Source organism: Labrus mixtus, chromosome 3, assembly GCF_963584025.1.
Source record: "Labrus mixtus chromosome 3, fLabMix1.1, whole genome shotgun sequence".
NCBI lineage: Eukaryota > Metazoa > Chordata > Actinopteri > Labriformes > Labridae > Labrus > Labrus mixtus.
In genome coordinates this window covers 34,805,947-34,821,495 of record NC_083614.1, presented here as the reverse complement: position 1 = coordinate 34,821,495, position 15,549 = coordinate 34,805,947, and the positions used below count along the sequence as shown (strand labels likewise).

Here is a 15,549-nt window from a genome sequence, read left to right as displayed (position 1 = left end):
TCCCTCCCCTCCACTACGCTCTGCCAATGAAAAGCGTCTGATCCGATCCAACCTTCACAACAGGGTCCTAAGTCTCTGACTAGACTCTTCACCTCTGACATTGTTCCCTTTTTTCTAGATCCTTGCTTGTGTTGTACTTACTCTCTGATGTACATCGCTTTGGATAAAAGAGTCTGATAAGTGAATTGTAGAATTGTAGAATTTAGAGACTGTAGGTACCACGAGCAGGCCTGATAACTGAAGGCTCTACCTCCCATAGTACATTCACGAGCAGGCCTGATAACTGAAGGCTTTACCTCCCATAGTACATTCACGAGCAGGCCTGATAACTGAAGGCTCTACCTCCCATAGTACATTCACGAGCAGGCCTGATAACTGAAGGCTTTACCTCCCATAGTACATTCACGAGCAGGCCTGATAACTGAAGGCTCTACCTCCCATAGTACATTCACGAGCAGGCCTGATAACTGAAGGCTCTACCTCCCATAGTACACTTAGAGACTGTACCACGAGCAGGCCTGATAACTGAAGCCTCTACCTCCCATAGTACATTTAGAGACTGTACCATGAGCAGGCCTGATAACTGAAGGCTCTACTTCCCATAGTACATTTAGAGACTGTACCACGATCAGGCCTGATAACTGAAGGCTCTACTTCCCATAGTACATTTAGAGACTGTAGGTACCACGATCAGGCCTGATAACTGAAGGCTCTACTTCCCATAGTACATTTAGAGACTGTAGGTACCATGAGCAGGCCTGATAACTGAAGGCCTGCATTCTGAGAGCGTAATGTTCTTGAGGGGCAGTACGGCACTATAAGCTCTTTAAGATAAAATGGTGCCTGACCATTTAGAGCTTTGTAGGTGAGAAGAAGGATTTTAAATTCTATTCTAGATTTTATAGGGAGCCAGTGAAGCTAATAACGTGATGATGTAATTAATAATCTGCACCATTTTGTGACTTTTTCCACATAAAACATAAAACCCTAAAATAAGCTGTATCACCATGGAGACAGAGAGCGCGGCTCATAGTTTAGTTTAAAGGCTCTGAGACAAACACACCTGAGGTTGATCAGTGAGAGTGGTCACATGACTCCACGTCTTCAGTGTGACCTCACAGTGACTCATCATCACACTGACCAATGTGATGTACCGGAGGGCAACACAGTCTGTTTCACACTGATGATCAATCAATCACTCAGTCACTCAGTCAGGCTGAAAGTTCAAATAAATCCAGTTTCATTTAGAATGAGGAATAAAGATCTCAGAGTTTGTCAAATTGAACTGAATCAATCAACACTTTGAATTTATCTGATCAATGTTTTTAATCCTAAAAATAAATCCTACTGTAAAAATAAAACTGTTAAAAGGAGAGTCTCCTGTCCGTCCTGCAGAGGGCGCTGTGGTCTGCAGAGTCACAATAACACAGACAGAGAGAGAGAGAGAGAGAGAGAGAGAGAGCGAGTGAGACATAAAGGAGAGAGCGAGAGGTGGAGCGAGGCAGACACACAGGACTGAGGAGGAGTTGAGGAGCTGTTTTGTGTCTCCTCTTCACACACAGAGACACACACACAGAGACACACACACAGAGACACACACACAGAGACACACACACACACACACAGAGACGCTGTTCAGATCTTCACTCCGTCATTCATCACTCGTTCATCAGAGAGGATGTGTGTGTGCACGACTCGTCCTCTGCTGCTCTCAGGTCAGATCATCTCCTCCATTATTCTACTGTGTGTGTGTGTGTGTCTGTCTGTCTGTCTGTGTGTGTGTGTGTCTGTCTGTCTGTGTGTGTGTGTGTGTGTGTGTGTGTGTGTGTGTCTGTCTGTCTGTCTGTCTGTCTGTCTGTCTGTCTGTCTGTGTGTGTGTGTGTGTGTGTGTGTGTGTGTGTGTGTGTGTGTGTCTGTCTGTGTGTGTGTGTGTGTGTGTGTGTGTCTGTCTGTCTGTCTGTGTCTGTCTGTCTGTGTGTGTGTGTGTCTGTGTGTGTGTGTGTGTGTGTGTGTGTGTGTCTGTCTGTGTGTGTGTGTGTGTGTGTGTGTGTGTGTGTGTGTGTGTCTGTGTGTGTGTGTGTGTGTGTGTGTGTGTGTGTGTGTGTGTGTGTGTGTGTGTGTGTGTCTGTCTGTCTGTCTGTCTGTCTGTGTCTGTCTGTCTGTGTGTGTGTGTGTGTGTCATATTTTGATCATCTTTGGTATCAGGTGATGAGGTCAGCGTCTCCTCGAGGGGTCACGACCCCCAGATTGGTAAACAGTGTGAAGTGTTTTTGATCAGATAATCAGCTGATCACTTCATGTGATTAACACTGAGACATTAAACACAACACGAGGTGATGCATTCAAAGACACAAACAGACATCCTGCAGAGTCCTGCAGAGACCAGTTTGATCTCATGTTTAAAATGACTCGGCTCTGACATCATCAACATTAAGGTTGTTATCAAACATACAGAACGACCTGAACGCCTTGAACAATCAGAGCACAGACACACATGACGGAGCAGGCAGGTTGCTAAGCTACGTAGCTCCATCATTCTGTTCATATTTCTTCTCCGTAAACGACTCAAATTATATTTATTTATGACGTCATTCAGTAACAAAACGCATCAGCAGCCATCTCTGTTGTTTAATGACACGCTTTAACCCCGCCCCTTTACCCCTCACCTGGACTAGGTATGTTCAGCTCAGGGACCAGCTGGACTTTTTTTTTTAAATCTATCAAATGATTCATGATATTCAAACTGAAATAATCATGGGATCATTTTTAACACCTTCAGAGAGGTGAGCTCTCAGCTGACTCAACGTTACCATGGCAACTAAGACAGAAAAAGATGGACGGCTTCAGGCGATTAAACTTCAGAAATAATCTAATTTAGAAACAAAAACACAAATTCAGAGTTTAGAGAGATGCAGTTCCTGTGTATGAACTGTTAACATTATTATAATTATTCTAAGTTACTAACAGCTCTGTTATCATGTCAGTGTGTGTGCTATCTGAATCTTGTTGTTGTTGTTGTTTACCTCCACAGCTGTGCTGCTGATGTCATGGTGGTGCGTTCAGGGCCTGCGTGTAGACGTGATTCCCAGGAGGCCTCTGTTGAAACTCGGGGAGCGAGGGCAGGTGATGTGTCAGGTTCAGGACTGTCCCGGGATGCCAAGCGTGTCGTGGTCTCTGCTGGGGGACCGGCCCCTCACCGCCTCCGTCAGCACCAACAGGACGCACTCTGTGGTGACCTTTGACCCCGTGATGATGGAGCACGAGGGGGCGCTGCTCTGTAAAGTGGGCTGTGGAGGAGAAAACAGGCAGAGTAAAACCTCAGTGAGAGTTTACTGTGAGTGAGATAAACATGTTGATGATAATATAAACAATAACACTTTATAAAAAATAAAAACATTAAAGGAGCAGTCAGTGAGATGATAAAGTTACTCTCTGATCAGACATTAAAGGAGCAGTCAGTGAAATGATAAAGTTACTATATGATCAGACATTAAAGGAGCAGTCAGTGAGATGATAAAGTTACTCTCTGATCAGACATTAAAGGAGCAGTCAGTGAGATGATAAAGTTACTCTCTGATCAGACATTAAAGGAGCAGTCAGTAAGATGATAAAGTTACTCTATGATCAGACATTAAAGGAGCAGTCAGTGAAATGATAAAGTTACTCTATGATCAGACATTAAAGGAGCAGTCAGTGAGATGATGAAGTTACTCTGATCAGACATTAAAGGAGCAGTCAGTGAGATGATAAAGTTACTCTATGATCAGACATTAAAGGAGCAGTCAGTGAGATGATAAAGTTACTATATGATCAGACATTAAAGGAGCAGTCAGTGAGATGATAAAGTTACTCTATGATCAGACATTAAAGGAGCAGTCAGTGAGATGATAAAGTTACTCTCTGATCAGACATTAAAGGAGCAGTCAGTGAGATGATGAAGTTACTCTGATCAGACATTAAAGGAGCAGTCAGTGAGATGATAAAGTTACTCTATGATCAGACATTAAAGGAGCAGTCAGTGAGATGATGAAGTTACTCTGATCAGACATTAAAGGAGCAGTCAGTGAGATGATAAAGTTACTCTATGATCAGACATTAAAGGAGCAGTCAGTGAGATGATAAAGTTACTCTATGATCAGACATTAAAGGAGCAGTCAGTGAGATGATAAAGTTACTCTATGATCAGACATTAAAGGAGCAGTCAGTGAGATGATAAAGTTACTCTATGATCAGACATTAAAGGAGCAGTCAGTGAGATGATAAAGTTACTCTGATCAGACATTAAAGGAGCAGTCAGTAAGATGATAAAGTTACTCTCTGATCAGACATTAAAGGAGCAGTCAGTGAGATGATAAAGTTACTCTGATCAGACATTAAAGGAGCAGTCAGTGAGATGATAAAGTTACTCTGATCAGACATTAAAGAAGCAGTCAGTGAGATGATAAAGTTACTCTGATCAGACATTAAAGGAGCAGTCAATAAGATGATAAAGTTACTCTATGATCAGACATTAAAGGAGCAGTCAGTGAGATGATAAAGTTACTCTGATCAGACATTAAAGGAGCAGTCAGTGAAATGATAAAGTTACTATCTGATCAGACATTAAAGGAGCAGTCAGTGAGATGATAAAGTTACTCTGATCAGACATTAAAGGAGCAGTCAGTGAGATGATAAAGTTACACTATGATCAGACATTAAAGGAGCAGTCAGTGAAATGATAAAGTTACTCTATGATCAGACATTAAAGGAGCAGTCAGTGAAATGATAAAGTTACTCTGATCAGACATTAAAGGAGCAGTCAGTGAAATGATAAAGTTACTCTATGATCAGACATTAAAGGAGCAGTCAGTGAAATGATAAAGTTACTCTCTGATCAGACATTAAAGGAGCAGTCAGTGAAATGATAAAGTTACTCTATGATCAGACATTAAAGGAGCAGTCAGTGAAATGATAAAGTTACTCTATGATCAGACATTAAAGGAGCAGTCAGTGAAATGATAAAGTTACTCTGATCAGACATTAAAGGAGCAGTCAGTGAAATGATAAAGTTACTCTCTGATCAGACATTAAAGGAGCAGTCAGTGAAATGATAAAGTTACTCTATGATCAGACATTAAAGGAGCAGTCAGTGAGATGATAAAGTTACTCTCTGATCAGACATTAAAGGAGCAGTCAGTGAAATGATAAAGTTACTCTATGATCAGACATTAAAGGAGCAGTCAGTGAAATGATAAAGTTACTCTCTGATCAGACATTAAAGGAGCAGTCAGTGAAATGATAAAGTTACTCTCTGATCAGACATTAAAGGAGCAGTCAGTGAAATGATAAAGTTACTCTCTGATCAGACATTAAAGGAGCAGTCAGTGAAATGATAAAGTTACTCTCTGATCAGACATTAAAGGAGCAGTCAGTGAAATGATAAAGTTACTCTGATCAGACATTAAAGGAGCTGTCAGTGAGATGATAAAGTTACTCTATGATCAGACATTAAAGGAGCAGTCAGTGAGATGATAAAGTTACTCTATGATCAAACATTAAAGGAGCAGTCAGTGAGATGATAAAGTTACTCTGATCAGACATTAAAGGAGGAGTCAGTGAAATGATAAAGTTACTCTATGATCAGACATTAAAGGAGCAGTCAGTGAGATGATAAAGTTACTCTGATCAGACATTAAAGGAGCAGTCAGTGAAATGATAAAGTTACTCTCTGATCAGACATTAAAGGAGCAGTCAGTGAAATGATAAAGTTACTCTGATCAGACATTAAAGGAGCAGTCAGTGAAATGATAAAGTTACTCTCTGATCAGACATTAAAGGAGCAGTCAGTGAAATGATAAAGTTACTCTATGATCAGACATTAAAGGAGCAGTCAGTGAAATGATAAAGTTACTCTGATCAGACATTAAAGGAGCAGTCAGTGAGATGATAAAGTTACTCTGATCAGACATTAAAGGAGCAGTCAGTGAGATGATAAAGTTACTCTGATCAGACATTAAAGGAGCAGTCAGTGAGATGATAAAGTTACTCTCTGATCAGACATTAAAGGAGCAGTCAGTAGGATGATAAAGTTACTCTATGATCAGACATTAAAGGAGCAGTCAGTGAGATGATAAAGTTACTATCTGATCAGACATTAAAGGAGCAGTCAGTGAAATGATAAAGTTACTCTATGATCAGACATTAAAGTAGCAGTCAGTGAGATGATAAAGTTACTCTCTGATCAGACATTAAAGGAGCAGTCAGTGAAATGATAAAGTTACTCTGATCAGACATTAAAGGAGCAGTCAGTGAGATGATAAAGTTACTCTGATCAGACATTAAAGGAGCAGTCAGTGAGATGATAAAGTTACTCTGATCAGACATTAAAGGAGCAGTCAGTGAAATGATAAAGTTACTCTCTGATCAGACATTAAAGGAGCAGTCAGTGAGATGATAAAGTTACTCTGATCAGACATTAAAGGAGCAGTCAGTGAAATGATAAAGTTACTCTCTGATCAGACATTAAAGGAGCAGTCAGTGAAATGATAAAGTTACTCTCTGATCAGACATTAAAGGAGCAGTCAGTGAGATGATAAAGTTACTCTCTGATCAGACATTAAAGGAGCAGTCAGTGAAATGATAAAGTTACTCTCTGATCAGACATTAAAGGAGCAGTCAGTGAGATGATAAAGTTACTCTATGATCAGACATTAAAGGAGCAGTCAGTGAGATGATAAAGTTACTCTATGATCAGACATTAAAGGAGCAGTCAGTGAGATGATAAAGTTACTCTCTGTCTTCTCTCACAACAATGCAGCAGCCAGTATGTCCTCCTTCTAACTTTAGATTCTGGATTTGTCTCCAGCCTTCCCATCAGCCCCTGTGATCAGAGGTCAGGACCGCCTGAAGCTGGGGGCGGAGTCTATCCTCACCTGTCAGGTGTCTGAAGTTTACCCCCCTGAGCTGCTGACCCTCACCTGGCTCAGAGGAGACGCCGTCATGCAAAGCATTGTGGGAGATCCGGGATCCAACCTGGTCCAGTCAGAGTACAGGTTCATCCCTCAGGACCAGGACTCAGGTGGGACCCTCACCTGTCATGCCATGCTGGACCTGCAGGACCTGCCCCCACCCAACCGGACCAGAGACTCCACCGCCAGGCTGAACCTTCTCTGTGAGTCCACCTGATCCTTGGGGGGCGGGGTTAAATCAGTGTTAACAAAATACCTGACTCCTCCCCTCCTATATAGATGCTCCTGTCGTCATGGTAACCAAGGACTCTGTGTTGGCGATGGCCGGCTCTCACCTCACTCTCAACTGTACAGCGGGGGGAAACCCTGAGCCCTCTCTCACCTGGACCTTCAGCATGCCACATGGGGGGACAGAGGTCAAGGGTCAAAGCCAACAGCTGGTCCTGGACCCGGTGAGTCTGTCTGAGTCCGGATGGTACAACTGTGAGGCCCGAAACACAGAGGGAAACCAGACGGCTGCTGTGGAGGTCAAAGTTCACGGTGAGAGTGGATTTCCTGCTTTTATTTAGTAGAAGAAGAAGTGTTGTGTAGACTCCGCCTCCTCCATGATTACCTGTCACTAGGATTGACTCACCTGTTTGATCCTCCCACAGCCCCGCCCACCAACACCTCCCTCTCAGTGAGTCCAGGTGAGGAGGTCGTGGAAGGTCAACAGGTGACGTTTACCTGTCGCTCAGAGGGAGCTCCGCCCCCCATGCTGGTGTTGAGGAGAGAAGGGGTGGAGCTTAAGAGGAGTGACTCCGCCGCCTCCTCGCTGTCCTTCAGCCTCTCCCCCGCTCAGCTCGGAGACTCCGCCCATTACCAGTGTGAATCCACCAACCAGTACGGATCTGAGCGGGTCAGCGGCTCGCTCACAGTCAAAGGTACTGCAGACTTTTATTTTGGTAACTCATCAGTTTATAATGGACTTTTCAAAATAAAGGTCATGAGACACTCAGAATAATCCAGATTCTTCCTCCTGGTGTCAGCTCACCCTCTGCAGGTGGAGCTGGGGGGTCCGCTCCCTGCAGAAGAGCGGGGTTCAGGTCTGGTCCTCTCCTGCAGAGCCTCTGGGTGTCTCGACCCCCCCACCCTCACCTGGAGGAGGACAGGAGAGGAGGGCGCAGTCCTCCAGAGGACGCAGCAGCAGGACTCGCTGTCCCTGCTCCACCTGCAGGACCTGGACCTCCAGGACCGAGGAGGATACACCTGTGAGGCCCTGTGTGACTCTATGATCAGGACCGCAGACACCTGGGTCCAGGTCTACTGTGAGTCTGACACACCTTCATATTTACAGGCTCTGAGTTTCTCAGGTCTTTGACTGACATCAGGGATTTGACCTTTGAACTCTGAACTGCATCGTGGCGCACTCAGGGATGCTGTGATTGGACAGAGGGGGTCAAAGGTCACAGAACACACAGATCTGTTTTTAATCTGAGTTTTTAATCCCTCACACACACACACACACACACACACACACACATAGAGACACACACACACACACACACACACACACACACATAGAGACACACACACACACACACACACTAACACACACACACACTAACACACACACACACATACAGAGACACACACACACACACACACACACAGACACACAGACACACACACAGACACACACACAGACACACACACAGACACACACACTAACACACACACACACACACTAACACTCACACACACACACACACAGACACACACACAGACACACACTCACACACACAGACACTGTTAAATATCTGACTCTTCTTCTACTGTTAAATATCTAACTCTTCTTCTACTGTTAAATATCTGACTCTTCTTCTACTGTTAAATATCTGACTCTTTTTTGCAGCTTTTCCCTCTGATCCGGTTCTAAAGGGTCCTGGTCCTGTGCTGCTGGGTCAGGAGGCAGTCCTTAGTTGTGATGTCATCAACGTCTTCTCAGCCAATCAGATGAGGATCCTGTGGCTGTTGGGGAACAGAACGCTGACGTCAGAGTCCTTCACGTTCTCCGGTTCCTTACAGAACGTCTCATTGGCTCTTCAGCAGAAGGTCACGGAGGAACAGCAGCTTCTGACATGCAGGGCGGAGCTTCTGACAGAGGGCGGGGACGAGTGGAGGTCAAGGACGAGTGACATCCACCTGCAGGTCCACTGTAAGTGAATGAGCAGATTTTAGAGTGGAGACTTTTATTGTGAAGTAGTTCCAGGTGGATACTTTTATTGTGAAGTAGTTCCAGGTGGAGACTTTTATTGTGAAGTAGTACCAGGTGGAGACTTTTATTGTGAAGTAGTTCCAGGTGGATACTTTTATTGTGAAGTAGTTCCAGGTGGATACTTTTATTGTGAAGTAGTTCCAGGTGGAGACTTTTATTGTGAAGTAGTTCCAGGTGGAGACTTTTATTGTGAAGTAGTTCCAGGTGGAGACTTTTATTGTGAAGTAGTTCCAGGTGGATACTTTTATTGTGAAGTAGTTCCAGGTGGAGACTTTTATTGTGAAGTAGTTCCAGGTGGAGACTTTTATTGTGAAGTAGTTCCAGGAAGTGCTGGAATGTTTGCATGGCTCCAGGGGGGATAAGTGACATGGGACCACCTTTATTAACTCACATGCAGGTTTAGTCTCAGGTTCAGGTTTTTGTTAAAGTTCTGGTTTTGTTGAGGTTCTGGTTTTGTTGAGGATCAGGTTTTGTTGAGGTTCTGGTTTTGTTGAGGTTCTGGTTTTGTTGAGGTTCTGGTTTTGCTGAGGTTCAGGTTTTGTTGAGGTTCTGGTTTTGCTGAGGTTCAGGTCTTGTTGAGGTTCAGGTTTTTGTTGTTGAGGGTCAGGTTTTATAGAGGTTCTGGTTTTGTTGAGGTTCAGGTTTTGTTCATTTTCATTTTACCTTTATTTATTCTCGAGAAATCATTGAGGGCAAGCCCTCGTTTACAATGACGTCGAGAGTACAATTAAAACAAATAAGAGACAAAAAAAGACAAAAAACAACGAAGACAAAAAACACAGATTATAAGAGCAGAAGAATAAGCAGTAAGCAGGTAACTACAGTTAATAACATTTACACTCATGAGTACAGTGAGCTGTGATCAAGTTTTTAAATTGACCCATGGTAACCATTGTATTGAGTTTGAATGTGTTTTGTATTGTGTTCCAGGTGTGTGCAGCACAATAGGTTTGTTTTTACTCGTGGAACCGTTAACATCAGCCAGTCACTTGATGGAGTCTGATACTGATTATCAGCCCAGATTAATAAAGAAGTGATGTATGCTGGTAGATTACCCACAAGTGATTTATAAATAACTGTTAGTGAAGGCCAACCAACTTTATGGTACAGGATGCAATGATGAGTGGAATATTTATCACCAGTGATAAATCTGAGGGTGGAGTGATAAACTGTGTCTAATGATTTTAGGGTGGAGGCAGAAGCATGTCTATAAATGACATCCCCGTAGTCCAGAACAGATCGGAAGATGGCTTCAATTATTCACTTTCTACTCACTAAAGGGAAGTTCACTTTGTTTCTGTACAAGTATCCAATTTTCTGTCGTAGTTTAGTGGATAATGTATCAATGTGAAATTTAATATTTATAATGAGGTACTCTTTCAATATTGTGACCTTCCAGAGTTGTTATATGCAAGTCATTGTCTGTGGTATTTCTGGCTCGTGTAAAGAGCATGTATTTAGTTTTCTCTGCATTCAGTAATAATTTTAAATCGAGGAGTGCATTTTGTAATTTGTGAAGTGCTTCTTGTAAAGTTTCCATTGCTAAGTGTGCAGTCTCAGCAAAACAATACAAAACTGTGTCATCAGCGTAGAGATGGGCCTTACAATTTGTAAATACAGTTGAGGTTCAGGTTTTGTTGAGGTTCAGGTTTTGTTGAGGTTCAGGTTTTTGTTGAGGTTCAGGTCTTGTTGAGGTTCAGGTTTTGTTGAGGTTCAGGTTTTGTTGAGGTTCAGGTTTTTGTTGTTGAGGTTCAGGTTTTGTAGAGGTTCTTGTTCTGGTTTGTTGAGGTTCTGGTTTTGTTGAGGTTCAGGTCTTGTTGAGGTTCTGGTTTTGTTGAGGTTCTGGTCTTGTTGAGGGACTTGTTGAGGTTCTGGTTTGTTGAGGGACTTGTTGAGGTTCTGGTTTGTTGAGGTTCTGGTTTTGTTGAGGTTCAGGTCTTGTTGAGGTTCTGGTTTTGTTGAGGTTCTGGTCTTGTTGAGGGACTTGTTGAGGTTCAGGTTTTATATAGGTTCTTGTTCTGTTGAGGTTCAGGTCTTGTTAATGTTCTAGTTTGTTGAGGTTCTGGTTTTGTTGAGGTTCAGGTCTTGTTGAGGTTCAGGTTTTGTTGAGATTCAGGTTTTGTTGAGGTTCAGGTTTTTGTTGTTGAGGTTCAGGTTTTGTAGAGGTTCTTGTTCTGTTGAGGTTCAGGTCTTGTTAAGGTTCTGGTTTGTTGAGGTTCTGGTTTTGTTGAGGTTCAGGTCTTGTTGAGGTTCGGGTTTTGTTAAATTTCAGGTTTTGTTAATATCCGTTCTGGTTTGTTTTCAGATCCTCCGAGGAGAACCTCCCTCTCAGTGAGTCCAGGTCAGGAGGTCGTGGAGGGTCAACAGGTGACGTTTACCTGTCGCTCAGAAGGAGTTCCGCCCACCACGCTGGTGATGAGGAGAGAAGGGGTGGAGCTTAAGAGTAGTGACCCCGCCTCCTCCTCCCTGTCCTTCAGCCTTTCCTCCGCTCAGCTGGAAGACTCCGCCCATTACCAGTGTGAATCCACCAACCAGTACGGATCTGAGCGGGTCAGCAGCTCGCTCACAGTCAAAGGTACTGCAGACTTTTATTTTGGTAACTTGTCAGTTTATAATGGACTTTTCAAAATAAAGGTATTATGTTACAGAAATGTGAAACTGTTTATTTGTTCAGAACCTGAAGCTCTGATGACATTTTATGATTTTTACATGTTAATGATGTGACCTCTGACCTCTGACCTCTGAGATTTTTATTCATGAAAGCAACAATACGTTAGAATTTAGTTTGGTGCGATTTGGCACCCACTGAAGGTCTCTGAGTGTAACTTCACTGTTACAAAACACACATCGAGAAACACACACACAGAAAGATGAAGATCAAGAGATTAAAAACTAAAACACTGAAGGAAATCTATCAAGGACCGAGGACAGAGCCCTGTAGTACTCCATATGAACTTTGTGATGAGAAACATTAAAAAGGGGATTTCCAGATTCTCTCAGTCCTCCAGTTCTTCTTCTTCTTCTGCTTTTTGTTCTGCTGTTTTCCTTCTCGTGTTCTGATGGCCGTTATCAGAGGAGCGACCTCTCACTCCCTCTCATGATGCTGAGAGCTTCCGCTGACAGAAATAAACTCTGAGTAATCGCTCAGACACTTCAGCTCTCAGCCTCCTGCAGACGCTGATTCAGAGCTCCTGTTCACTCAGCTCTGCGCTCACTACAGATAAAATGATGATGATAGAATCAAACAGCTGAGTCCAGGTGTGTTCACAGTGTTCTCACCTGAGGAGGGAGCTACAGAGGACACCTGTCCCATTCATGTTTTAAATGGTGATGAGATCATTTTGTAAATGTGAGAGAAACTGAAATGATGCAAACGTTTGTCTAACGAGGAAGTGAGCTAAGAATACACTTGTGGTCACATGACGGAGGGCTCCAGTATGAGGTGATGATGTGTGCGTTAAAGGGTTAACAACAGGTCAACAGGGTCAACATGCACATTTATTCACTTCAGTTAAACAGCAGCGTGTCTCATTGCAAGCCAGTGGCCTAGTGGTTAGTGCGCGCGCCCTACATACAGAGGCTGTAGTCCTCCAAATAAACCTTGAAACAAGAAGTACCAAGATTTAAAGCAGCTGCATCAGTTCCATCAGACAGGTGTGAAGGAGAAGGAAGAGTCCAACTTTAACATCAGAATCAGAAATACTTTATTAATCTCAGAGGGAAATTTGTTAATAGACATTTGTTGGTTTGTGTGGTCAAACACACAAATCCTGAAGTTGCCAACGTGTTTTTTGCGCTTTAGACAGTGTGCAGGAGATTGCCTGTCTATGACTTTTGTTACCAAGAGAGCCAACAGGAATCGATAGATGTTGACTTTATTAATTTCAAAGTTTAAAACTCTGGAATCAAAGGAGTGAGAACTTTAGTTGTTAAAATGTTTCAATTTTAGGAAACACTGACCAACAGTTTTATGTTGTTGTATTCCATTCTGTGTCTTTAATGGAGAGATAGGATAGTGGATAGAGTCGGAAATCAGGGAGCGAGAGTAGTGAATGACCTGCGGGAAAGGAGCCACAGGTGGGACTTGAACCTGGGCCACCCGCTTGGAGGATCACAGCCTCCATACATGGGACACGTGCACCAACCACTGCTCCAGCGACCCCAGTTTTATGTTTCTGAACAGAAAGATGTCTTCAGTTCTGACCTGACGGAGCTCAGAAATCCTGAGTCCGTTTGCAGCATGCAGACATTTGGGACATGAGTCTCTCCGCTGTGCAAAGGATTGTGGGTTAAAATAGCCAAGAAGCATGCTGGCATGCATCCTAATCATGTGACCTGATGTGTCCTGGTATTTTTGGCACACACGTGTTTGGACCTTTATTAGTATGGAGAACAACATCTCTCTTCAGTCTCTTTTATTTAAAGCAGCTCTTAAAAACTTCCTCATATTTAAAGTCTTAATCTGTGATTTTTCATACTTAAATGTAGAAATCAAGTATATCCTCTGAAAATAACTCTGTGAGTCATGACTGTCTACAATGGGTGTAACACCCGAGTCCCACTGTCTGTGATGTTTTCAGAGTTTTCAGAGTCCTATCTTCACTTTGTTTACATCGCCCGGACGGCCGGCTGACTCCTCCCTCGTGTATAAAAGTTATTTAATTGAGGGACTAGAGAAAAGAAGAATAACATACTGTACTCACTGCTTAACTGTGTTTCTAGATCACACTCATTTCAGGTAAATTTACATGCAGTGTGAAGATACAAGCATAATAACGATCGCTAGCATTGGCATGCTAACACAACAATGCAGCAGCCAGTAAGTGGCCCACTAGGCGGCTCTTCCTAACCGCCATCAGAGTGTTGTCTCTAAATCTGTCATCTTTCTTTGGTCCAGCTCCTCCCAGGAACACCACGGTTCTCATCCTGCCGTCTACGGTGGTCCAGGAGGGACAAAACGTCACCGTTTGCTGTCAGACCGTCAGTTTCCCTCCATCAGCCGTCATCCTGAAGAAGCTGACCAATGGGACGGAGCTGTATTCCCAAAATGGGACCTTTCTATTGGTCAACGTCACAGCCAGAGATTCGGGGGTTTATCAAGTCAACGTGACCAACGACCTCGGCTACCAGGTCAAAGAGTTCAGCATCAGCGTCACAGGTCAGTCACACCTGTCAGTCACACCTGTCAGTCACACCTGTCCACTCACCAGCTCCATGTGTAGTTTGAACATAATCTCTAATTCAGGACGGAGTTTAGGCTCTACAAACATTTCAGGGTTAGCTAAGGTTGTTCAAACGTAGGCAGAAGTTACACCTTAAATCTTACTCCTAACTCCTAGTAGGTGTGGCGTCCCCTGTAGAGTCTGGTTGTCATGGTGATGGTGTTATGAAGGTGTGATAAATTGGAGGAGCAGAGGGTTTAAGCGGTTATCTATCACATCCCTCAGAAATGTTTCATGACTCTGTTTTGAAGTTCTCACCTCATCGTGATGCTTTGTCGTATCGATTTGATAATAATATCACTGAGGGTTTTATTTCATCCTGATGTCTTCGTGTTTTTTGTCACAGAGAGAAGAACCAACCTTCCTCCTAGACTTAGTGCCGTCATCGTCCCGGTTGTCTGCGTAGCCGCTGGGCTAGCAGTTTCCGCTCTGATGCTCGACTACCTGAGGAGGTCCAGGAAGAAGGGCTTCTATCAGCTGCCCCAGTCTGCTCCGCCTTCAGCCTGAGGCTCACACTGGACCTCTGTGGCTACTGACTTCAACATGTGGCTACTGACTTCAACATGTGGCTAATGACTTCAACATGTGGCTAATGACTTCAACATGTGGCTTATGACTTCAACATGTGGCTAATGACTTCAACATGTGGCTAATGACTTCAACATGTGGCTACTGACTACAACATGTGCAATCCGTGCGGCTACCGTTCTCACATGCAGCTTTCATGTCTGATATGTGGCTCCAACATACCAACACAACTTCATGTGTAGCTAGCGTGTCCTGACTTATTGACATTTTGTCACTACGTCCAAGCTCTTGGTTTCTAATTTGCAAAATGTGACTATAACTTTTTATTAAGGTTGTTTAAATGTTTGATACTTGGATACTTTTTTGATATTTTTTTAACAAACACCTCTTAGAGTGTGGATAAATCTTCCTAAATATGTGGCTTTAATATCACAACATGTGACAATGTTGCCTACATAAGTGGCTACCAACTTCAAGTATGTGACGCCATGGACCTGCATGTCATTACCCTGTTCTAAAATAAGTCTTTGATACCAAATATGTGGCTTTGATGTCCTAATATTTGACTACCAGGACTAAACATTTGGCAGGACAT

General features: G+C 43.2%; 1 protein-coding gene across 2 annotated transcripts; it reads left to right on the top strand.

Annotated features, from left to right (window-relative positions):
* The first annotated feature begins 1,503 nt into the window (after positions 1-1,503).
* vcam1b (vascular cell adhesion molecule 1b) lies at positions 1,504-15,312 on the top strand. Of its 2 annotated transcripts, XM_061034750.1 has the most exons (10): positions 1,506-1,715; positions 3,032-3,334; positions 6,845-7,150; positions 7,227-7,487; positions 7,601-7,870; positions 7,976-8,254; positions 8,842-9,144; positions 11,510-11,779; positions 14,102-14,362; positions 14,773-15,312. In XM_061034750.1, the coding sequence occupies exons 1-10, from the start codon at positions 1,679-1,681 to the stop codon at positions 14,931-14,933; spliced, it is 2,451 nt and encodes an 816-aa protein (XP_060890733.1). In that variant the 5' UTR covers positions 1,506-1,678; the 3' UTR covers positions 14,934-15,312. The 2 variants fall into 2 exon arrangements, with proteins under 2 accessions (XP_060890734.1, XP_060890733.1); XM_061034751.1 differs by lacking the exon at positions 14,102-14,362 and having other exon boundaries at positions 1,504-1,715.
* The last annotated feature ends 237 nt before the right edge of the window (positions 15,313-15,549 follow it).